Below are 25,942 nucleotides of genomic sequence, written 5' to 3'. Positions count from 1 at the left end.
GTAATAATAGGCAACAAGATAATGATAAAAATGCCCATTTTTATCAAGGTCAGAGGGCAGAATTCTCATAAATATTTTGAGCAAAATGGAAAAGTCAGAATGAATTTAATCTTTTAACAAAAATAAGATACTATTTACCAGACAAAAGGAAACAAAAAAAAATCTCCGTTAATCTTTAATCTTATAGCTAAATTGATTTCTGAATTTGAGAATTTTCTTTCTTCCTTTTTCTTAATTTTCTTTCTTGTTTGTGAGAAAAAGGAATAAAAACAGAAAAATGGCAAATGATGACTTTTTTTTTTACCCATGTGATTATTTGTAACATTGAGGCATTCAACACTACTATTTCCTCGTCTGTTCTTTTAATCAACGAAGGGTACTAATTAATCTTAATATACGAAGGGTATGGGGCAAATCAATGATAAGAAACATTTTTTACCAAAGGTGACATTATTACTTCAAACTGTTCATTACAATTGTTTCAAGATAGGTATTTTACACGCTTCCATGATTTCTACAACGTAACAAGACAAGGCAAAGAAACATCACATTGCCGACATAAAAATCATTCTGTTCGTAAAAACGCTCTTAAAATAACTCTCTGTTGGAAAATGTGGCTTATCATTAAACAACTCTAAGTCCTTCATATTTATAACGAATTTTTTTACATGCTTGCAATTTCTTTCTCATTTTTTGGGGTTTATTGATTTTTGGTTGGGGGTTGATTATCCTGATTGGCGGGCGGGGAGCAGAAAAGGGCTGACAAGAAGATATGTTTTGAATTCTCCTGCCAGTTATAAATGCGACAAGAAACACCAGATCAATAAACATTAAGAAAAAACAGAATTTAAGAGTGTTTAATAAAATCATTACGATTGTCCTAAGTTATTATTTTTTTCAAAATGCGTTAATTTAAAGAAAAAAAAATAACATTAACTAACAATAAATACGCATTAGTAAATATTCTGAAATACTGTCACTTCGGTTCATTTTATCCAAACAGTCCTATAAAGACGACGTAAAGAAAAAAATACGAGTTCAATTTTAAAAAAAGAGAAAGAAAAAAAGAAAGAAATTTGCATAAAGCTCTTTTTAAGAAACAGATTCTTAGATGTCCGCGACATTAGATATGCTGCATGATTACTATAGTTCAGTTCAGATGTATTCATCATTCACTTTAAGAACGAAAAAAAAGACTGTAAAAACGGGAAAAAAACAACATTTTTTTAAGATGCAGGAAGTAGTAAATCAATGTCGAGCATAAGTAGGAAGTAAAAAAGTTAGATGGCCGCGAATTTTTTGGAGAAAGATTATTCTACCTATTATTCGAATTTTGTTGAACTCAGCCTTTTCTCTCTCGTTCTTTTGAAAAGGGTACAAAGGCAAAATTATGGTAAAATTGTGTTTAGGTTATATCAAAGAAAAAAGAATATATTATGATAAAAATGGTTTTACATCAAACTTATAAAAAATATAGCACAAATTTAAGACAATTTTAATAATAGAAAATCATTAAACAAATATGTGCGTAATTCGCAAACGAAATACAACTTTTAAAATAAGATTAATCCATAGATAAAATAAAATAAGTTTTTCTTCATAGTCATAAATAATAATTATATAATACATAATAATATTATATAATAAATAATAATTAGATAATTACAATTTCATTTGTAAATGTAACTTGCTTAACTTCTAATCCATGAATTAACTTCTGATTTAACCTTCTGCAGGTATCAATAGCATTAAATTGCTTAAGGGTTAACAAAAATTGCCTTATTTACAAAATTTAAAAGTTTTGTCAGTCTTAATCTTAATTTTGACCACTTTGTAGATTTACGAAGTGGACGTTTTTATAGTATAGTGATCATAAATTTTAATATGAATAACATTCTAAACTTAGTAAGTAACTTTAGTATCTGAAAATTTTCACTTATTGCACATTACCACATGACTCAGTCTTGGACATTTTATGTAAATTGATATAAGTACACTCTAACGGCAACTTTTAGAAATTATATTACAGAACAATATAAAAATTACAAATTAGCATTTGTTTGTAATTTGCTAAAATAAGTACTTGTTTAGAATACGCAATAAAAAAAAGGCTGGAAATATATAGTTTATTTTTTCTTCAATTTCATGTGAAAATAATTAAAGCCCTAAAATATAATTAGAATCCCAAAGAGTGAAGTTGGATAAGATTAAGCTTCGGAACGGGTCATACGAAAAAAAAAAGTAGATAATTGAGGGAAAATAGAAACTTGGGGTCAAAAATATTTGGTAACTAAAAAAAAAAATTATCCGAAAACAGGTCACTAGCAAGCGGTCATTTTGCGTAAGCAGTGATTCTTTGTGTTTGGTCATTCCAATTTATCCCCACAATCGCCCACGCGAGTATTACCGTTTTCAATCAGACATGCTGCTAATTGTGCTTCATCTTCCATGGCCAGTGACCTATCCTGGTTGCAGTTACGTTAACTGATGAAAAAAAATTGTAATTTAATAACGGTGGTCCATTGAACAATGAATGATACGAGAGTAATAAATGATCAACAATGTCAGTTCGCCTTGTTGTCGAAAGCAAAAAAATTGTTTTTCGTAACCAATGGAAGAAATCGAATATGATGGTATCAACCGTTATGATTGTAACAAAGGGATTCCCGATTTATTTATTTTGTATGTGTTTTAGTTTTTCTTTTATTTGTGTTTTCTAAGAAGCAACCAATAGACCCGAACTATTGTTCTAAAGCTTAAAGAAGCCCAAGAATCCATTGAAATTTTCTGGATTTGACTTTTTTTTTATTTCCTGGAGAGAAAAAAAAACACTTAAGATTTGTTCGAGAAAAATCGCTTGCCACATTTTGTCATAAAAAGGAGTGCTTCATTTCCTCTGTATCGAGCGTTTCGAACATTTCTTAGAACGGAAACCAATTGTATCCGCATAATTTTCAATTCATGAAGTGTCCTTTAACATGAATCGAGTTAGTGTGGTTTGACTCAATATATGACGATTCTAAGAAGTTTTGGCAATAACAATAAGCGAATACGAAGCTTCAGATAAATAAAAAGTGAATAAATAAATAGAAGACATGTAAATCTTTGAGTAGAGTTAAAATGACAAAATCACTTTCTCTTATGACAGTTATTTTTTTGTAAAAAATCCATTTTTTTGAAAATAAGGTCTTGATTTGTTAAAAAAACACAAAAAATCAGTTGTTCGTTTGAAATTTTTTAAGAAAAGTCTGTTTTGTGAAAATTATTTGGAAAATATGATTCCGTTTTTGTGGAGAAAAAAACACATAATTCTATTAAAATCGTGAATTAACAAACATCATTGATTTTGTTTGTCGATGAAAAAAAGTTTGCGAAGGGCCTGTTTTCGCTAGAAAAAATATTTTGTGAAGAGTCCTTACTTATGATGAAATATTATGAGAAGAGTCCGTTTTAACGTTAAAAAATTTGTGAAGGGTCCGTAAACGGACTTCAATTTCATCGAATCTGACCATTGATTATACTTAGCTCAGTGCAGTTCGGTATTTTTTTACCGGGGAAATATATTTAATCTAAAATATTATTCTTTTTGATGTGATAGAAAAATGCAAGCTAAAAATAATAAATACCTCCTTTTTCTCAAAAGAAAAAAAAACTTTTTTTTAAAAACGGTGACACGATAACAAGTGACAAGAAACGAAATAAAGAACTAGTTTTTAAACTGTTGCATAATTTAATCTTCAATTGAAGATTAAGATTTTTTTCAGGATGATAAAAACGCGAAAAAGTTCTAAAACTTTAGAATAACCAAAACCATAATATGAAATCGTGTATAGTATTTATCATACGAAAAAAAAACTTAACACAAAATAGTGGTCAGTCTCAGTTTTGCAATTTACTTAACATACAAATTACAATCACAGATCTTACCATTTGTATGCAATAAATTAATATTTGTTCATAAATAAACCCTATTTAATCTGTTTTAAATGGATCGTCAAAGTAATAAAAATATTACAGAGTCATAATCGTATTCATTTATTTGCATAAAAAATATTTATTATATCTTTCAACAGCGTTTTCTTCTGTCTCTTTTGTTTGCTTTTTAATAGAACACGATAAACATGTCGATATTAATGAGAAGGGTGAAAAAGAAAACGATTTTATGTTGTTGAAATATTTTTAGGAACGAAGCCGAGAATAAATATGCCAACGATTTACAATAAATTTTTAGAATTGATTTCCGCCAATAAAATTTTTGTAGCTTTTGTAAACTACTTCAACTCGCATCAAATTAATATTTACAATCAACTAACGTTTCAACAGCATAAAATCTATTACACAAACAATCTCATATTTTAGTAATATTTTTTTTCATTAATATAATCATCAAAGGCAATGCTATCTACAAAATTCTTTATCTAACTTTTTCTATAACTCACCATTTAATTAACGAAACAGATAGAGAAAAAAACTAGTCCTTTCAACCAATAAAGATTATTTTTATGGGAAAATTTTTTATGGTTACAGTTATGACTTTCGGTATGCTAATTAAAGCGAAAATATAAAAAAATCTAATAAACGATTTTAATCGCAAACGATTGAAAAATAAATAAATAAAGCGCAAACAATACTTTCATGGAATTAAATAGATTTATTCCTCTTTAAGTAAAGAATGTATCCTTTTTTAATAACTTTAATGAATAAATAAGCAACTACCGCAATCGTGATTGTGTGAACTTAAATTTTTATTTCCATTTTCTTATTTCTTTAAGCAATGAAACAGCAATTTAGTAACAATTGGTCGAAGAGCAATAGAAAAAAATCAAGTTTAATAAATGGCTACGCATCGTGGCAGACGAAACCCAATTTTTTCATCGAAACAAAAGAATTACTAACCTGTTCAACGAAATTTTAGTCTAAATTACTAATAATTACGATGTTTTGTGTTTTCCCTGTCTAATTAAATAAAATGAAAAATATATTATACCAGCATTCGTAAAGAAACAATGGCTGAATTTTGAGCAGTTATATGTATCGTTTTGAAGTCTCATTTATTCATTTTCATGCAACAAATTACCGTTACCCTCCTTCCCATGTACTGAATTTTATATTTTTAACAAAACAGGCCAGGGGTCAGTTTAGATGAATAAAATTTATTATCGGAAAAACTGACCCTTCGCAAATCTATTCTTTAGGAAAACGGAGTCATTGACGTCAACTCATAGCTTTAAAACTATTATTTGATTTTTCACAAAATCAGGACCTTATTTTCATTGAAAAAAATTTATGTTTATTCAGAGAAAGAACTTTATTGTGTCTGTTTTCATAACCTAAAATATCGTCTGCACTAATTAATTAGCATATTTGAGGTCACCCCCTCAAATCATTAAGAATGAGTCCTAAAACGATCGTTAAATCAAAAGTTATTCACCGTGGTCCATTTTTTATTTTGCGTACCATACATTAACACAAATATATATACAATTGACGTTTACAAAATTCAAATAACAACAATTTTAAGAGGTATATTTTACTTAATTCTATATAGGTATATAATATTAACAATATCATGTATGAACTTACAATGAAACAAAAATGGAACTCTTTTAGATAAAAAGTACTACATTAAAAGTTATATAAATAAAAATTATGTAACTTTACACTTTATCATTATGTGATACAATTAAATAGATTACTTGGAATCAATTTTCTAGTTATTGGTTAAATTAGAACTAGCATTTATTGCCTTAACCACTAATTTTTGCTCACAGCATTTCAGATTTGAATTTATATTTGTTTGCTTTTAAATAAAGAGAAAAGATAAATTTTCAGAATAGTTGTGGAAGAGGGGAAAATGTCTTTATTTTTCTATTCCCCCCCCCTATCAAACCGCTTTTCCTTGTTTTTTTTTATTTATTGATTTTAAAATCGTTTAAAGAGTAGGAAAAAAAACTATCGTAGCTTAGTTGCAGACAATAAAATTTCGTAAATGTTGGTAGTTAGGGGAAAAAAAACTTTTTTTAAACAGATCAGTAGTGAAAAGTATTGCTCAACCGTAAGACCGAAATCCTAACGATGAAATCGTAATAATTTCGGATAAATCGTAGTAATTGGCACCTCTGCATTTGTTCCAAAACAGGAGCTGTTTTTTACTACATAAATGAAATTTAGTCATGTAAAATGACAATTAAACTTCCTATTTGTTAGAAAGAGAAAAGCCATAAAATGGTATGTTAGGAAAGCTGAACTACGTTTGCACTGAAAGCCTACAATTCTAGATAAACAACTTCCCACTACATATTTGCAATAAATCTGTAGGAAGCTATGTTCCATTTCCTTCGAGAGCGAAAAAAAAACTATTAAAATAAAAAAGATAAATAACTTGAGTATTTATCCCAGTGACACAAAAAGTGTGAGTATTTATTTACAAGGTCAAAAAACAAACAAAGGTGAGATAATTGAAACAGGCTGAAGAAAAATAATTTAACATTTCTAGAATATAAAAATAAAAATAATAAATAAATAATGGGGATTAATCGAAGCAAACGATCGGAGAAAAAAATTGCAAATATAACCAAACATTCGATCTAGTAACGAACCTTAATTAACAATAATTCAAATTAATTAGTTATTTTATAGTTGATATTAAATAACTAAAGAAAGTTAACAAATAAAACAAATCACGTGAATGCAATTTAAGCCCTAATTTACCATGGTGTTTACATTAAAGATTATTTCTTGAACTGTGATTGAGTTAACTTAATAATTCCTTGTACAAGTTGTACTATATTAAGAAAAAATGTACTACATTAATTTTAAATTATACTCGATCGTTAATTACATAGTGTAATTGAAATTATTTTTTTTGAAAAAATTAAAATGAAATATTTTCTTTATTTTTAATGCATTTCTAAGATAATTAATGTATAATGTGATATATTTATTTCTTAATAAATTTTAATTTTCCATTTAAAAATTATAAGGAAATAAATAAGGTATTTTATTACACAAAATCTCAAAGCCTAATATTTTTGATCAAAATAATGCAAAAAATAACAAACAAGGCTTAAATAAATTGTACATTTAATAAATATATAGTTAAATATTATTAATTCCTTATTTTAAAATATATAACTTTTTTGTCATTCAATTAATGAAGCAGCATGACATAACAATAAATGCCATGTCCCAGAAGTTGTTGAAACTTTAAACAATATAACGAATTGTTTAACGACAAGTAACAAGTCAAATGTAACGGATACATGAACAGTATCTGTTAACCTGAGAACAAGTTGAACTTGACAATGTATTGGTCATTAGAGACGGGCGTGCGAAGACCTCTCAGGTGACATATTGTGTTGCTGGGGTGAAAGTGACACCATTTATTGTTTCTTTTATGAAATACGACAGTCGGGAACGGAGTAGGAATAAACATAATGCCAGCAGGTAAATAAATAATTGACTGGAAAGTAATTGTATCTTTTTCATTTGAGAGTTAACGACTTTCAAACCGGAAGAGAGTTAATGGGAATTTTAGCAACATGACGAAAATTGAAAGTATACGTAGATTCCAAGAAAAAATAAAGTAAAAGAATCATTTTATTATACCATCAAAATGTTTAAAAGTTAAATGTTTTAACCACACTGAACTATTGCGGAAGTCTAGACCTGAAAACCGCCACTCGACACGGGACGAGTCTACAAAAAAAAGTGGCGACTAAAATGAAATAAACAACCAGTCACTTTTTTAAATAATTTTTTTAATTGTTTAATGATCAAAGTACATCAATGCAGAAAGACTGTCTCCATTAAAAAATTTTGTTCTTTCAGAATCCATCAATTTGTGACTGAAACATTCATGTGGAAGCAGAATTCTGCAACAGTTCACATAATTCAAAGTTGTATTGTATACATCGAGATTAAATATATTTCGCCTCCCCAAATATTTAAAAATAAAGTTCTTTAAAAGATGGTTGCAAACATTTTACACCAATATGGCTCCACTATATCAACAACCAGGGATATAGTTCCTTTTGTAGTAAAGCAACACACTACTAAGTGTAAAGTAGCCGCCACCATTTTTGTCATTCGTTAACACTGATATTTAGAACTACAGTACTCAATATCTGTACTGTATCTATAATTTTCTGTCTTCGACTATATCATTTCTAATGCAAATAGAATCACAATGTCCCACAATTTTTAAAAATTTTGCGGAGCACTCAAAAACGACAGCACATTATCCGGCCTGTTGCCAACCATGAAAGAAATAAAAACATATTAGCTTGGTGTATGCCTTGTTAATTATTGGTGTTAGGATTTAACTGTATCTTTAATGTGTGCATGAACGCCCAATTTGGTATTAACTTGAACTAAATTAAACATTGAAACAAGTTTTAGTTTTTCGAATAGGAATTACTCCAAAGATTTTACAATATACTTAAATATTTATAAAACAGACATGTTAGTAAAAAGTTTCAATTTCATTATTATTTTTCAACTAGCTTTAAATTTTTTTCTTCCAAAAACACTTTTTTTAATTGTTAACAAAACAAATTCAAAATTAATGTACTATTAACAACAGAAGAAAAAAACAAAATAAAAGCATCCATTGTTAACAATGCAACTGGCAGGTTATTATTGACACTTATCGACGAGATAATAAACGATTCATATGTAAATGATAATGGTAAACACTTCAAGAGAAAAAATATTTCCGAGTAAATTATTTAAAACGCGTCGAACATATACTTTTGAGTCCTATACAAAATCCGTTTAAAAAAATTCCGATTGTTATTATATTGAAACATTCAAAGCATCACATAATTTGACAGCAATATTTTTCACATCACGACTTTTTAATCCCCGATCACAAGAACTATGCTAAAAACAAGTTTTTACTTTGAAAAATGGCGGGTCTTTGACCCTAGCAAAGCTCTTATCAATTTAATATAAGAAATGGCACCTTCTGAAAAATAAATGCGAAAAAAATAAGCCAATTTTTTTCTTCTTTGCGTTTCTTAGAGGCTTTGACAGATAAACAGGAGAGAGAAAATCCACAACGCGCGTGTTTATATAAACTTGACCTGCCAGTGTAATCAGTTAACCGAATTTTTTATCCTCACTTCTTGTTTGGTATTCGAATAGGAAGGTGATTCTTTTACGTGATTCCAGAGAGCAGTCGTGATCGGAAATCATGATCAATAAATACAAAATTCAAGACCTGGATAGAAAATAAAACTGACCGTGACTGTGTTCTGACCACCAGTTGATATTATCACACACGGAAAAAGTAGCCATTTTCTTTCAAGATACCAATTGATGAGTTTAGTGAAAGAACATGTTAAGTGACATTATAAAAACATTTAATTTTTCAAGTTTAAGATCGTGTTACGGTCGTAGGGCAAATGTTTCAGTTTCTTATGGTAAGGGAGTTATTTCATATAGAGATATGGTAGCATGGGATAAGCGAAAGAGCTTGTTAAGAGATATTTTGAAAACACTAGATCTATCAAGCTTAAAAACATTTTGAAAACCACCTAATTAATAATTATTTAGAGATATGAATGATCTGATGGCATGATTTGAGCGAAAGAATATATTAGACGACATTTTGAGAAATCATCTAATTTTTCAAGTTTAAAATATGGGGGCAAATGCTTTTCTCTCATAAAGTTAAGTGACTTCAAGCTGAAAAACATGTTGCCATATGCCACGCAAGACAAGTAGAATTGTGTAAAAACAAGATATTCAAAAGATAAGATGAATAAGACAAAGTAATCCAACCTACACACACGAATCACCTTACTTACATAAAATGTTCCTTTCATCATTCGTTTCGTCATTCTTTTTATCCATTAATTAAATAAAAAAATCGATACAATTGTTTGAGAAAATTTTTTAGTTATATCAGCTGTATCTGACAATTGCTCTGATTAGTATGAAAATTGTGCGAACTCTTTTATTTTTCAGGGGTGATTGTGAGTCCAAGTCAAAATTCCGGAAAATTTCCTGAGTTTTTTTTCAAAAAAAGAAAGAAAAAAGTTTACATTGGAAAACTAGAAAAAATTTAAACCAAGTTTGTTTCCTTTTTCTCAATATTTCTTTGTTTACTTAAAATATACTTAAAATTTTACACATACTATACCATTTACACATACCTATGATGACCTGGAGGAGTAATTAAAATTTACAAATATGTCTTTCTCCCTTGAGTTTATGGTTATAACTATTTACTAATAAAAAATGTATCTGGGCTCTCCCTTACAAACAAAATAAACTGTGTTTTTAAGTTCCATCTTTGAAAATTTGATTTCCGGAAACTTCTGTGATCAATGATTTTTTGAAACGTCTGGACCTTCGATCTGTGGAAACTTCCGGATCACTGTTAGCGAAAAATCTGAAAATCCGGATTTTTTCCGGAGCACAATCAGCCCTGATTTTCACTTAATTTTGTTTATATTATTGAATACATACAAGAATTAATGATATGCAGCATCTTTAAAGAAAAGACAATAATTAATAGCATACAACTTATTTCATAAATTTTTCAAACATAACAATTCCGATTTATAATAATCATTCATTAAATATCCAGACATAGATTAAACATTTCCAGTACTGTACAAAAAAATTAGGGCAATTTAAAAATAATAAATTTATAAGTTGAATAACTCATAAGAAACCGGATGACATACATTAAGTTTTAACCAACTTATTTTTTATAACAGATAACCAAACAAAGATGCGTATAAAAAATACTACATTCCGTAAATTATATTATGCAAATTACAAGTTTACTGCAAGGGATATAAATAAGACTTGTTTTGGGTTTATTTTAATTTTTAAAAATAAGTTGTATCAAAAACGAAAAGTTAAAAAAAACAGAACAGACTTAAAACATGCAAGATGAGCTTGTTGTCATCCAGGCAATGCTTTTTAAATTAACTGGTTACAAAAAAAGAAGAATATGAGTAATATCGGGCGTAGTTTGCAATTCAGTAAAATAGATGACTTCTACGTAGTAATTCATATTAGTAATCCATTACAGTTGGCAGATGAGAAATTCAAAATTATTCCGATTTAAAAAAAAGATTTCCCAGAAAATTGCATTGAACGCTAATGAAAATTATAAATATTAATTATTATTAATGCTATTTTAGCCATTGTTTGTTAATAAGAACTAGTAGACTAATAAATGCGAAAAAGCATGTTGTTAAAAATAATATTTGAAATTGTTTGCGTGTTTAAGTTGGAATGAAGAAATGCTTGCTGCAAAGGGATGCCCCTGCATTTTAAATATCTTTGACGTAAGAGACAGAAATCGATGGCTGCGACACAACTATGCAACTTGTGTGATCGATCCGATTCTGTTAAAGCTGTTTATATGACATTCTTTGATTACTTCATTTAATTTAATTATAATTATGCCATTGCTTGATTTTCATACATTTTTGAGGGAAAAAAATAATCATAAATATTTGACCCAGTTAAAAGAATTGGTGAATATTTCGTAAATAAGGTAATTTATTGTTCTGATATAAAGCCAAGTTTGCTTAAAAATTATTTTTATTGATAAAGAGAACTAGCTGAAAGGTGTTAATTAACTTTGTTCAGATTGCCAGAAAAAAGAAACGAACCATGTAGTTAAAATCTTAAACACAACTAAACTTGGTAATTGAACTGCTTTCTGAAATTTTATTTTTTCTGATAAAAGGCTCGAAGGTATTCGTCAACTTCGTTTCGTTCAGAATGAGAGATATTAAAACCAAACCATGCGTAGTTAAGATTGAGTGAACACACTTGACTTGATTGAACACATTTTAAAAGCTTGACAACCATTTTCAAACTACATTCACTGAAATATTATTTTTAATCATAAAAGGTTCTAGCTGAAAGGCTAACTTTCTTCAGAATGTCTGATATCAAAAACACAACATGCATGCAGTTAAGACTTGATCGAACACATTTTGAAAACTTGACAATCATTTTACAACTTCATTCCTTGAAATATTTTTAATCATGAAAAGCTCTAGCTGAAAGGCTAACTTTCTTCAGAATGTCTGATATCAAAAACACAACATGCGCAGATAAGACTTGATTGAACACATTTTAAAAACTTGACAATCATTTCAAATCAATCAAAGGCTGGAACTAAAAGGTTAACTTTCTTCAGAATGTCTGATATCAGAACCGAACTATAAAGTTAAAACTTGATTGATGTTCTAATAAATGTTCTAAATGGTCTCCCCTTTAAATAAAAACCTAAATTCTTGATAGGGTATCTCTTGAGAACAAGCAATAAAAAAGATAAGTAAATAAAGAAAAAGAATAACATTATTTTATGCAGGAAAAAAAATTTCAGACAGAATAAGACACTTTCGGGATCTACAGTATGAGCATTATTAACTGAAAAACGGTTGTGTGATATGCCAAAAGAGGGATGGCTCACTGATAAAACAATCCAGGCTCATACCGCCCTATCTCAAAACAACCACTTGAGATAAAAAGTAAGAGGCGATATCGGCCTTTTTCTGACGGAATAATCCCCATTTTATCTTTGAATATGGGTGGAAATAAGAAGTGTTGATAGAGTTACTGGGAATATTTTCAAAAGGGAATTCCCAGTTTAAAGGGCAACCTGAAAAAGATTGGAAGAGACAGAATCGAACAAAGCCAGAGTTTGAACTAGCTGTCGGGTTTGTGATGGAATTTTCATGTCAACCGACTTCCTCTCTCCTCAAAGCTATTTTCTTTCCAGGGGAACTCGTGGAGAATTTTTAATGAGTTTTATTTCTGTTCTTTTAAAATACCACGCTTTTCGATACATTTCAGACGTCATTTTGAAAAAAAAATTTTATAGTTAAAACGGACTCCTCGCATATATAATAGTTTAATAAGTTTATTTTAATAACGAGCTCTTCGCAGCATTTTTCAATTTGAAAACGACGTCAATGATGTCTTTGATAATTTTAACAGGATTTTATCAACAAGACTTTTTAACAGGATCTAATTATCACACGGTGAGAAAAACTGGTTAAAAAAAACATAATTCTGGTAAGGAAAGCAGAATTATCTATGATTATCTATTAAATCATTCATATGGTAATGGTTTACTAGAAATTTTTAAAATTTTAGTTCTTATTTATCGCACATTTAATACAAATACGAAATTGAAAAGTAAATGTATCCGAAATAAATAATTTTTATGCCAAGCACTAAGGTGTCACGATAAAATTATCAAATTTTAATATACATTACAAAACTATGTTTTATTTTTAATTCTACCAAAATCATTACCAAAGCGTTTCGGTAAAAATTACCACGCTTTGTGGAGTTCCCAAAGAGTAAATTTTACCGTATTCTGTTAATTTTGAGCATATTTCTTTTTTTTTCATTGCCAGTGCATATATTCACAAAAACAGAAGCTTGCTAGAAAGAACTCAATTCTTCGATAATTTTAAAATCAGAAAATTATTATTATGTGTACGTACTTTTTACGAATTCCCAAAAATTGTGGTCTGACCATTGTTTTGATGATTTTTCACTAATTACAAAAATATATTTTCACAATATTACGAGTAGATTTTTCTCAATTTCATACCAAGTCTAGAAAAATGCAACCTGCGTGTGTTGCTTTTCTGTGATATCAGAAATAATTTTTCGTACCAATAGCTCAAAATCAAAAATGAAACATTCAATTTATATTAAATAAATGACATATTTTCGAAAATTGAAATATACTTTGATAATGAAATATTTTTGATTGACATAAAAAATAACAATCATGAGATTATAAAAATATTATATATAAAAAATATTGTTTCAAGTTTAATTACTGAAAAAATATTTATCTGTCTCCAAAATGACAAAATATTGCTCTTCAACAAATGATTTAGAATTTTTGCCGCTCGAAAACCCCTGTCTACGTAAAGTAGTATTTACGAATGCGAATATAAATCAATGTAAGACAAAACCAAAAGAATAAAATCAAAGCACTTGCAGAAGAAAATCTAGTTTAATGTATAACTTTTTTAAAAATTTATTTCGAAAAGTGTTACGCAACTGAAAAATAATAGTAAGTTACATAACTATATGAAATGAAATTATTTTTTGAATTATGTTATAAACTCTATCTAAACAATCATCTACTATCACCACAAAATAAGATTAAAGAAAATATAAAGTAAACTGCGTCACACACGCTCAAAATTCTAAAATATAATGGAATTCCGTTTTAAAAGTAATCATATACAAAACAATGTTATATTGACAACAAATAATTTTTTTCAATCCTTTGTTTTATGCGTCTTATTTAACAATTCAAAGGGTAATTTGAAGCATACTTTATTGCAACTTCTTACAGGCAAACGATAGTGTAAAAACGATCATAAATGCAAGAATGGCAACAAGGAAACAAGATAATATTTATGGCTAACATAATAAAAGCTGTAGAACACGTTTAAGGACATAACGGTACTTTGTTCGAAAAATTAATAATAAAAATGGAACAATGCTGTTCTTGGAATTCGTGAGATAATCATTAGCAGTGCTCTAATAAATGCAAAGGAAATTCAAGTTCATTCACTATACACGCCTGCAAACGATTCTTCCGACCTTTATCAAAAACGATAACAACAAAAGAACTTATCAAATGTATTCTTGTGCTAGTAAAACAATAAAAAAATAAATGATAAGGCATAGATTGAGTAAATGAAGCGAAACGAAAAGCGTGTAATGTAAATTACAGTAATTCCAAAGCGTCTTGGTAATGGTGCTAACGCCTGTTTAAGGATTAACTCTGGATTATCTTACAAAGTGGCGATGACGGAAGCTTAGGCAACACTTTGAATACGCGTATTCTGAAAAATAAAGATAAGAAGATCTTGAGATTTACAAAGAATATAATTCGCACGGCGAAGGTTGAATCAATAATTTCCGGGTTTAATGATCAGTATCTTACTGTTTGATCCAAGGGTGTTATGACAAAAAGATAAGAGAACGAATATGATTTTAAAATTGGCGACCGAAAACGAGCTATACTGGATATATCAAATAACATTTGGCAAGGATCAATTTTGCCATCGAAATATCAATCCTCCAAAATACGAATATGTTATTATTATTTAATAAGAAAAAACAGTTCTTGGCTACATAATGAGACCTATATTTGCTCCACTACTAGATAAATAGATTCAAGTACAGGTTTACAAAACAACATTGGATATTTTATGGCAATAACGCGTAAAGCAAGAGATTAAGTTAAATAACTTCAGAAGTTTTTCTGTTGATTAGGTGACTTGCGTGCTGCACCGGAAATGGTTGAGGACAAATTCGTATTTTTCTTTTCTTTCGCTGAAAGATAATACGAGCATAAACACTGCCCAATTCATGTTTTTTTCACATGCTGAATTGAGTAAGATGACAATATGGATATGACGCTTTGGAACGCAACTTACCGACTGCCTTTTTTTCTGCCAATTTTCATTATTCTTTTATTAAATAGTTTTAATTGGCAATATACATACAACTAGAACTGAAAGTTTAAAGCTGTTTCATATATCACTACATAAAAACAATTAAGTTTTACTAGTTGCAAAACTGATCGACATATAAGTACTCAGCTGAATGATACAAATTTAGATTAATTACTCAACCGCTTTAAGTGAATTCCGAGATTAAGAGCATTAACAAGGAACAAATCACTCTAAAATAAACAACTATGGATAAAATTTAAAAAAAAGTAGTGAAAAAAAAAAGCACGTTCTTTACACTTTCCTAACATGCATTCTTTTCAATATCATTTACACTTTCTGACGCAAAAAACCACCAAGGTCGATAAAGGGCAAAGAACACCTAGATGAAGAATCAACTACCACAAGAAAAAAAAATTACAATATCTTTTTTTGATCACTGAATGATAAAAAATTGCACAACCACTGACTACCAAAGAGTACCCCCCTCGAAACCCATCCTTCAATTCTAGAATGGAATCCTTCTCCTTCTCTGAAAGGGGATGGAGTTCGAAAAATGAGGCCAAAAACCTATTTCCTCTAACCAGGTGTTACCCAGAGACATGTGATCAATTATTGTATCATAGAAGATGGAATGGAAAAGTGTGGCTGATCCCTCAGAATAATGGATGGTGGGATCATGCCATAAAAAGATATGGTGATTCTATCTCTACAACAAGTAATTTTTTTTATGGAACCCGCATCATATACGGTTATGGTTTCTGGTCTTGAATCTAACAAATGAATGGAAATGAAGGTTGGTCACAATTGCTAAGATAAATTATCAAAATATTTCACTTTTCACGTATGACTGATTCAGCTTTTGTGATATTGAATAGAACTAATCATGGGCGATACAATAAATTTTAAATAAGTTAAACTGTAACAACATTATAAATCGATTCAAATTATTTGTGAACGACAAATTATTAATATAAATATCGGTTGTGCCTGCTTTCAATAAGGAAATAGAAGACAAAATTCTGTGTAGCATTAACAATAATTACCAATAAATAAATAAATTACTAAACAGTCGCGTAGTACTTGAGTATATATTCTTATATTGAATAATCAATTTTTTTAAAATAACTAATCATACAGACATTTAGCTATAGAAGAATACTTAGTCAAAAAGGAGATAAAATTATTAATTAGATTTTTTACCACTTAGCTGATACTTAAAATAGAAAAAATTGCTGGTAGTTTATACTATTACTAATATCTTGTTATATAAAGTTTCCTGACAAAAAAACTCATATTAAAAAATTTATTTTTACAGCAAAAATAACATGACATTTTCAAAAAAACATAAAATGTATTAAAATTAAAAAGGTAACACAAGTTTTAATGTTCGCAATTAATTTCATTTAATATTTTTTTAAAAAGTTGACGAAATAATTTTGCACGGTAAATTAAGAAACAAATATCTTTTTTTCCGTATGGTCAAAAAGAAATGAATAAGTAAATAAAAATTAAATTCCTATTATTTCCACTCCGAAATCCCATTATTTAAAGTATTGAAATTAATATTTAAAATAATAAAAAAATGTGTAAACGATAAAACTTTTTTGATTACAAAAAAATATTATTAATTGATTTGAAGATTTCAAAATAAAATAAAATTTACTTTATTTAAATCTTATAAATTATCAAACCTCTTTTATGAGGAAAAAACACTGTTAAGAGCTTAGTGGAACATTTAGTAAAACAAATTAATATTCCATGACTTTTAACCAATCATAAAACGTTATTAAATTTGAAACATTGTGTAATCAAAAAGTCATTTAAAATTTTAATTAACTGATAATTTATTTCACTTATTAATTAACTCTTTTTAAACAGATAAATGATCACAAAAAACATATTAACATAAAAAAAATATTAAATGTTCTAAAATAGAACTTATTTATTTTTTTGCTTAAAATTTATAATTATAAAAAAACACAAGAAATCAACCAAATCAAAATAAGAAGCTAAATATTGCAAAAAAAAATTTTTATTTTACCATAGATATTATTCAGTTTATTATAACTAAAAGATAAGTTCTATTTTTACATTCGAAATCGTTTTAATATTCAATATAAAAAGCAGGGGAGGAAAGGCTAATCAACTCTATGAGCATCGTTTGCATTTAATGACGCATTTATTTTATTGATTCTCGCTTCTGCATAAATCAAGCAAACTGTCTCATTACTCGAATCAAAAGGTCAAGATTCTTACTCATGATTATATTCGATTTGATAGAACAAAAATAGAAAGAAACTCCCGATTAAAATAGAGGGATTCGTAGAAGACTTTAATGCCCCACGATAAGTCGCGACCAAGTGGAAAAAAATATCTGACCTCAGCGAACAGAATCATAAAATTAAAGTAATGAGCACCAGACATGAGTCTGGAGTCTCGGTAGAAATCACATAACAAACATGGATATGCAGATTAGTTTGTCATAAGAGACGAAAGCCAGCCTCTCGGATGAGAGGAATTTTCCAACTCGTTGAGCACGCACAGGCGGAATGCTGAGTTTATTAATCTCTAGAAAAAGCCTTAAATCATCTTTATTCTGACAACTTAAAAAGCCATTTTGAAGAAGCATTTTACTTCAATCTTCCCCACATTTTTGCAAGTAAATAGGCATTGGGCGTTACATTAGTCGTATTTGAGTTTCTTTAACTCGCTAAGATGAGAACATTGTAAAGAAAGAAAAAAATAATAATTCAAGAATGGGCAATAGAATATTTGGAATATTATTGCGATTTATCTTCTGGATTGAATTCGCACGAATATAATAATACTGATAATACTGAGTTCAAGATATTAATGCAGATAGCAAATAAAACATTTCAACTCTGAGTTAGCAAAATTGAGTAAAATTTATTTAATGTGGCAACGACCTGAGGTACATTGTTACAGCATTTCAGTATTACGCCATTTATAACTTGAACATTTATCAAACATATTTCCTAAAATTTTACATTATTTACTATTATTTCGTGAACGGTCCACTTTCGTGATAGAAAATTGTGTGAAGCGTCTGTTTTTAAGACAAAATATTCTCTAAAGGTTTCGTTTTAGCGAACTATTTCGAGAAAAGTCTGTTTTAACGATAAAAAAAATTGAGAAGGGTTAACGGACCCAAATTTTTTCTATGATTCCTGTTATATATCATAGCATATTTATACAATTATGCAATTGTATCGCTAAAGCTATATATATATTTAATAATGCTATATATATTTGCTATATATATGCTTTTTTTAAATAAAATAGTCCCTTATTTCATTCTCTACCTCTCCAGTCAGTATACACTTTGAATTAGGTGTTGCACTGCAAGGTTTAGTTTATCAAATTACTTAGCTTTAAAAATAATGCATTTTAAAAGTAAAAAATCATTTATGTGACCATATTTAAATAATTATTATTCCATTACTATAAACTATATCAAACATCAATATTATACAAGTATACGCTAAGTAAACAAAAAAGCACAAATATCTATTAGTTTATATCAGGGTTACCGAAATTTAGTCAGGTCTAAAAAAGCTGTTTTCTTTTCTTTTTTTGGTTCAAACTACTTAAAAAAGACCGGCTTTAACTAAAAAAGTTGGCTGATATTTTTCAAAAACTGTATAATAACATAAAAGGGTGATAAAATTGGTAACTAATTGATATGATTGAAATTTATTTAAAAATTTGGAGAAGTAATTCCCCCCCCCCCCTGAAACAGTTTAGTTCAACATTAGAGATGTTAGGGAAATTCATTTCAAGCTACTTAGAACAGTTAGAAGTCAACTTATTTAATGCAGCGAAGTATATGAATAATACATAATTCAATATAAATACATCTAATCTTTAAACAAATAAAAGAGTCATTTTGAAAATTTTGAACAAATCATGAACAGTTTTATAGAAAAGAGCCTAATTTATAGAAGAATTAGTACAATTTTAAAAAAAATAATTACTTTGAATCAATTTATAGCACATTTAGAATGAATCAGAAAATTATTGAAATTGCTTTAGAACAATTTCAGACGAAAATGTCTGATTTTGAAGCAAATATGTTGCAGCAATTACATCATTAAAATTACTCTAATTTTATCTGTTTATAAAATAAATGATTTCCAAGAGAAAGTAAAATTGACGAAACATATTTCACTTATATTATTTTAATTGAATAGTCATTAATAAAATTAATTTAAATACGTTTCAGTTAATCTGGAATAATAAAATATTAAAAAGTCAATAAAAACCGGGAGGTTTCTTAAATTAAAAACCTAAACACCAGCCGTCTTGATCTTTTTCAGAAAAATACGGCTTTTTTGCAACTCTGATCTGTATGTATATACACATTTCACGGTTCTTTGAATATATTGCTATTTCTTTATAAATATTTTGATACAATTTTAAAATTATTTATTTAAAAATGAAATATGCGTTCAATTTTTACAAATTAAATTCTGAATTTGAAAATAAGATAAATTTATAACAATAGATTCCTTATATTTAAATAACTCAACTAATAAAAAAATTAAACTTAAGTATTTCGACGAATGAGATGTTTTGAGATATGATATCATTTTCGGATATGACAAATAATAAGTTATCAGTTGGCTTTATGTTACATCAGTACGAGCTTATCAACTTGTAATATTTCATAAGAACATCTACTTTTAGGTTAAAAACTATTTTATATAAATTGCTAAAACTGGAAAATATTTGTCTTAGCTCAAAAATTTCATTAACAGTGTTCTTGTTAATTAATTTTTTAATGTGTGTTGTTGTTCTAGTTTTTTTCTTTTTCTTTTCTTAGGAGTTGCATATTTACATGACATTTAACACGTTTTAATAGTATACTGTCAATTTCACAAACGTAAATGAAATCTCACACTGAAATGTATATGGAGTGTAAAAAGTTTAAAAGCATTGAGATTATTTAGAAATTCTGTTATTTCAAATATGTTTATTGAAATGGCTGATTTATCTTAATACAAGAAAATATGTTGTGAATTATAGATATTAGACAGAACAGTTCCCAGATTGTAAAGTTAAAAATTGTTTTGGATGACGACTAAATTACACCGATATTTAAACTTGAAGTAATTGTATAACACACCGTCTGTAAAAATAATACTAACTTTATTTATTTAAAATGTCGATAAAGCTATTTGAAATTCCAAATTCTGCAAAGGTGATCTAGTGAAGAATTAATTAGATAAAATCTACACTGCAAAACTTCACACAACATGTCTTGCTCAAGGACAAGACGAAAAAAATTTCCAAACGAATAAATATATAGAATTAAAACTATTGAAACGACAATTTTGTCATAATTTTTGATGTAAGAAATAACAAATGCTCGACTCTATTCAAGAACCTACTCCGTTTAAGCAATTAAATTGAGAAAAAAAATTTACTCACAAATCATTATGCACTGAGTATCATAATAAAATGAAAATCATATTTAATAACCTTTTTTAATCTGATGAAAAAGTTATGACCTGAATTATTTCCTATTTTCAGCAATTATCTACTCCATAAACACTTGGACAATTATGGCAAATTATCAAGGTCGTAAGCCTCTATTTATTTATGTAATTATATATGAACGGTTATTCAGGTGTGGTATGCAAATTAAGGGTAGCTTGTTGTAAAAACGACCTCCAACAAATAATTGCTACGCTTTTGAGACTAATAGAGTACAAATAAATAAATAAAATATTGATTAACAATCAAAGACTACTAATTCGAACTATTTATTTAGCGCACACAAGATTGATATAAGCAACTAACAAACTATTAGCGCAATTAATTACTTTACTACATTTCTTACAAAATAGAATTTAACGTAAGCACAATTTATTTGGTTACAAAAATTTAATTAAAATTATTCCATATTTTACACGTCAAGATAAAAAGCATTATATTTTATGCAATTTACTTTACAACTAATAACTTTATTCACCATGATGTAGTTTCTCATTTAAAATGGTTAATTGTTTAACAACAAAGATGGTTGAATTTTTTCCCTTCTGAAAATATCAACACAATTTAATTATTTTTTTATGCATTAAATTTACAAAACTATACACCATAAACTTGACACATTTTTTCTGCTATTAAGTAATTTTTTGCAGTTTTTTTGTGTCATTGATTAACAAAAGAAGGACGCCAAAACTTATCTCCAGTGGGTAGAAGTAGAAGTCATCTCTTGGAACGTTTTTTCCCCGCAAAGCAAACAAAAGAAGGCGTTGCGGAGAAGCTTCTGCAATCACCTTGGGTGCCGGTAAAACAACGAAAAATTGCTTTTCTTAAAACTTTCTCAAGGCGTAAAAAATACTTCTTAAAAAATATTTATGTTAATTTTTAATGTTAGGAAGATACAACTGATGTTTAATTTATTTCATGAATCAAATGATAATACAATATAATAACATAATTATGCTTAATTAATAAGCATGATTTTAAAAAACGATGAGGGCATCTTACGGTATTTACGATTTCGATAATTTACAAGTTAGCATGAAGTTTCATCAGTTTACGAATGCATTAAAAATATAAATTAAATATTTTTGAAATTAGACGTCATTCTTTAGATAATTTAATGTACTGTGACGTTAAAAAAAAAAGAGATGGGAAATTTTAATTTATCTACATAGCACCTGCACGTAACTAATATTAAAATATTATAATGCATATTTGTAATATAATAAAAGAATATAAAAATCAATAGGAATTACAGTGTAACTTTGATAGATTTCAATACAGTTTTAAAGTAGGTTGATTAACTAGTAATTCTTTAAAAAAATTTATTCTCAAACACTTAAATGATCCTAAATCATACAAAATTCGAAAATGTATGCATTTCCATATCATCTTTTAAATAATACCAAATAAATAACCTCTTCCTTTATTAGAATTTGTCATCAAATTCTATCTTTAATCTTATTGTAAATCAAACCACCCCAAAATGTTTCGCCAAATATTCTTAAATTTGACTATTTTAAATTATCCCAAATCAATCAAGATATGATAATGTATGCATCTCCATACAATTAAGATAAATAAATAACCTCTTCCTTTATTAGAATTTGCCATCAGATTTCTATCTCTAGTCTAAAGTGAATCAAATAACCCCAAAATGTTAATCCAAATTTCCATAAATTGAACCACGGATAAAACGCAGCATTCTTTATTTTATTTTAGAATCGTCATGGAATTCTAAATTTAATTTATCCAAGAAAAATAATTTCAATTTCATCACACAATCTGCGAAATGCTAAGTCATGGATTAGTGCACCATCTTAAATTTCAATTAATAATTTTAAAAAAAAAAATCATGTTTACAAACCTCTTTCCACGGCCTATCTTATCCAGTTCGACATGTCTGAAGTCATAGACAGGTGCCATTTTTCCCTCTTTTCCTTGGTGCAAATAGATGGAAGAATATCAGGAATGAACAAGTTCTCCTTTCATAAAAATCTTCTCTCTCAAAAAATCACAAAGCCGCTCCGTTGATTTTTATCCGCAGAATAACTTGTGTGATACAACTACAACAACAGCAGTACACCACCTGGCCTCCGCTACAATGAGACTCACCCTTAAAAGGACAGCCATTCATCTCTGTGACGTCATTTCCGCCGCGGCGCCGGACCGAAACGTGATTGGATGGTGGGCTTCTGTGCGGTTGCTTGCTTTGCCTACCGAAATCTCACCAGACGGTCTGATGATTGTGTGATGCTGCAAAAAAATGAAGTGTCGCCTATGTTGTCAATAATGGTTGTTTGTTTATATTGCGAAATGTCATTGCGGATTTTACTTTTTCTTAGAAAAAAAGAATAAATTATTGGAAGATCGGGGTAAAAAAATTTTTTTAAATGAAAATTTTAAGTTTTTTTTTTTTTTATCAGTTTTGCTTTTTGAAAAAGGAGGAAAAACAATCAGGATTAGAATGATCTTTTAAAAGTAGTGGCAAAACCTAATGTGTTTTATTATGATATTTATAACCCACAACAAATATTTATAACTGCTCCGAAATCTCTTATTATGAATTTCGAACTGAAAAAACTATTAAATATTGAAAAAATAATTCTTTTTTCTTATTTATGTCACTAACAAGAATTTTTTTTTATTTATTTATAAATTTTTTTATGCAATTTTTTTTTTATTTATTTTTAAAAAAATCATTGTAAATCAGGCTTGTTCAACATTTCAAATCCTTATAGAAAAGTAACTAGAGTTAGAGTTGTACAAGTTCTGCAAGGAAATAATCTAGAAAAAAAATTTTCTAGATTATTAATTGTTATTAAAAAGTGTTATTAAAAATTGTTATTAAAAATTTCTAGCAATAAATTGGTGTTTTGTCTCATTAAAACGATCTAGAAAATTAAAGAAGTTTAGGGCAAATAAATTTTGAAGAAGAAGGGTTTTATTGTATTATAATGTGATTTTCTCAGCATTCCTACAGGTTTGACAAATTTATAATTGCGGTAGTAAATTTGAATTAATACATATCAGAATTTATTGTTTTTTTATTTATTCGTTTGGCAGATCACAAGTCATACATAACCTTAGGAAAAGCTCATGCAATGGTGATCACAAATATATTGAAAATATCGAGGTTTGCTTCATTTTCCCCAACAAAATTTTAAAGATTCATGGGAACTTTGATGTTATATAAAAGGCTAGAAACTTTATAAATACTTTCCCACATAAAAAAACTGTTAATATCTATTTTTACGAAGTGTTTTGTCCTTTTTATTAACTGACACGTAGAGATAGATATGAGCAAATTGGGTTTTGAAAAACTGACATCATACCTCGTAGTGGGCCAAAGGAAAAACCAGGCATTTCTCAAAATAAAAAATAAAAATATTACAATAATAAAATTTCACAACAATTTTTGAAACAGGATATTATTTGATAAACCAGATTGCTTTCGAAATGGGAAAACTTAAGAGCTAAAAAATAAAAATAAAACTTAGTTTGCTCTACTTAAAAATAACAAAAAGCAAATTCTATTGCTATAAACCCTGCATTTAATTAATTTTAACCTGCAAATTTTTATGGAATGCCTTCCTCATTTTTTTCCTTCTTTTTTGCCGTTTTATAACTAAAAAAATAAATTCGGTGCTCCTGAATATGTGCATTTACAATTTTCTAACTATTACGCAGAAAACTTGATAATAAATATTTTCGTCACGTTTTGGAAATATTGTCTGAGGCATTTTAAGAATATGCAAATCAAAATAATAATATACTTCCAATAAGAAACAGCAGGCAAGAGTTCATTCGTTTCTTGGCATGTGCCTCGCTATAACCACTGAATAAGAAATTCAGTTAAAAATTCAAATGCTTTTTCTTCTTTTTTTTTTATCTTTATGTGTTGATACCGTAGAAATGCACGCTTTAAAGCAATTTTTTGCCTAATTTTTTATTCGTATTATTATTTATTCTTTTTTTTTAATACTTGCTATACCTGGAATAATAACAATAACGAAAATGCCAGCAGTTCAGACGAGGTTAATTGTATGGAAAATCTACCTGCGAAATTTCAAATAATTTTCAAATAATCAGATAACTTCATAAATCTCGAGAAATTATAGTCGTCATGTTAGGAAATAGGAGTTTAAGATGAATGCAATTAAAATTAACTAAATAAACTATTTAACTATATTATCAATAAATTGTAATAATTTCAATAATATTAATCATACTGAATTAATCTCTCAAGACAGTTGAATTGTATTGTTTTTAAATCGAATTTTGAAAGCAATGAATACTTAATTTATTTTTAAAATTTGCAAGTTATTTTACTTTACAAACATTGTGCGATTAGTTTAGTTCGAAAATTTCAATATACTAATAGTTAATTTTATTTTTAAAAAGCTTTTCTATATTTCTTAGAGCAGTATTGAAGTTAATAAAAAAAACAACCATTAGCTAACTTTTATAATTTTATATGAGAAATTAAAAAATTTCTAGAAGTAGAAAGGAAACTTATGTAACTGTAATTGTCTTTAAACTTATTAGAGGTCTTTTTACTTTTTATTACTATTATTGTATTAAACTATTGAGTTTCTTGTATTATTTCTATTAATGTATTATTGAGTCTATTATTATAGTATTTTTAGATGGGGCTCTGTACATTATATACTGTTAGAAATTGTGATACGCGTTGAATCATAAAATTCAAACTATTCAAATTTGCTTCAATTTTAACCCGTTTGTGCCCTGCGACCTTTTAAAATAACGACTTATTTTTTTTTTTCGAAAAAAAGATAAAAGTGGTATCACAACTGTTTCATTCTTGGAAATAATTTTGTAGAAACAATAAGATAGTATAACCGTCGTTGAACAGCCAATCCAATATGGGATTTACGGCTACTAATGTTCAATTTCGTGGCTGGGTGGTGCAGTTGGTTTGTCGTCGGCCT

At 28.0% G+C, this 25,942-nt stretch overlaps 1 protein-coding gene across 2 annotated transcripts in view; it reads right to left on the bottom strand.

The window, feature by feature from the left end:
• The window catches only part of LOC107455972 (microtubule-associated protein Jupiter), a 43,223-nt gene extending 20,075 nt beyond the window's left edge, over window positions 1–23,148 (bottom strand). The window contains exon 1 of one of the 2 annotated variants that reach the window (XR_011636587.1): window positions 22,858–23,096. Coding sequence is in view for 1 of the 2 variants with exons in the window: in XM_016073720.3 (XP_015929206.2) it covers window positions 22,858–22,916 (59 nt within the window). In the remaining variant the exon portion in view is untranslated. Of the gene's footprint in view, window positions 1–22,857 lie in introns of both variants that reach the window. The other variant, XM_016073720.3, reaches the window with a different exon arrangement.
• Between the last annotated feature and the right edge of the window lie 2,794 nt (window positions 23,149–25,942).

The sequence above is a fragment of the Parasteatoda tepidariorum genome, chromosome 4 (assembly GCF_043381705.1).
Source record: "Parasteatoda tepidariorum isolate YZ-2023 chromosome 4, CAS_Ptep_4.0, whole genome shotgun sequence".
NCBI lineage: Eukaryota > Metazoa > Arthropoda > Arachnida > Araneae > Theridiidae > Parasteatoda > Parasteatoda tepidariorum.
The sequence above is the reverse complement of the archived record's forward strand: the minus strand, read 5'-3'. Positions and strand labels throughout refer to the sequence as shown.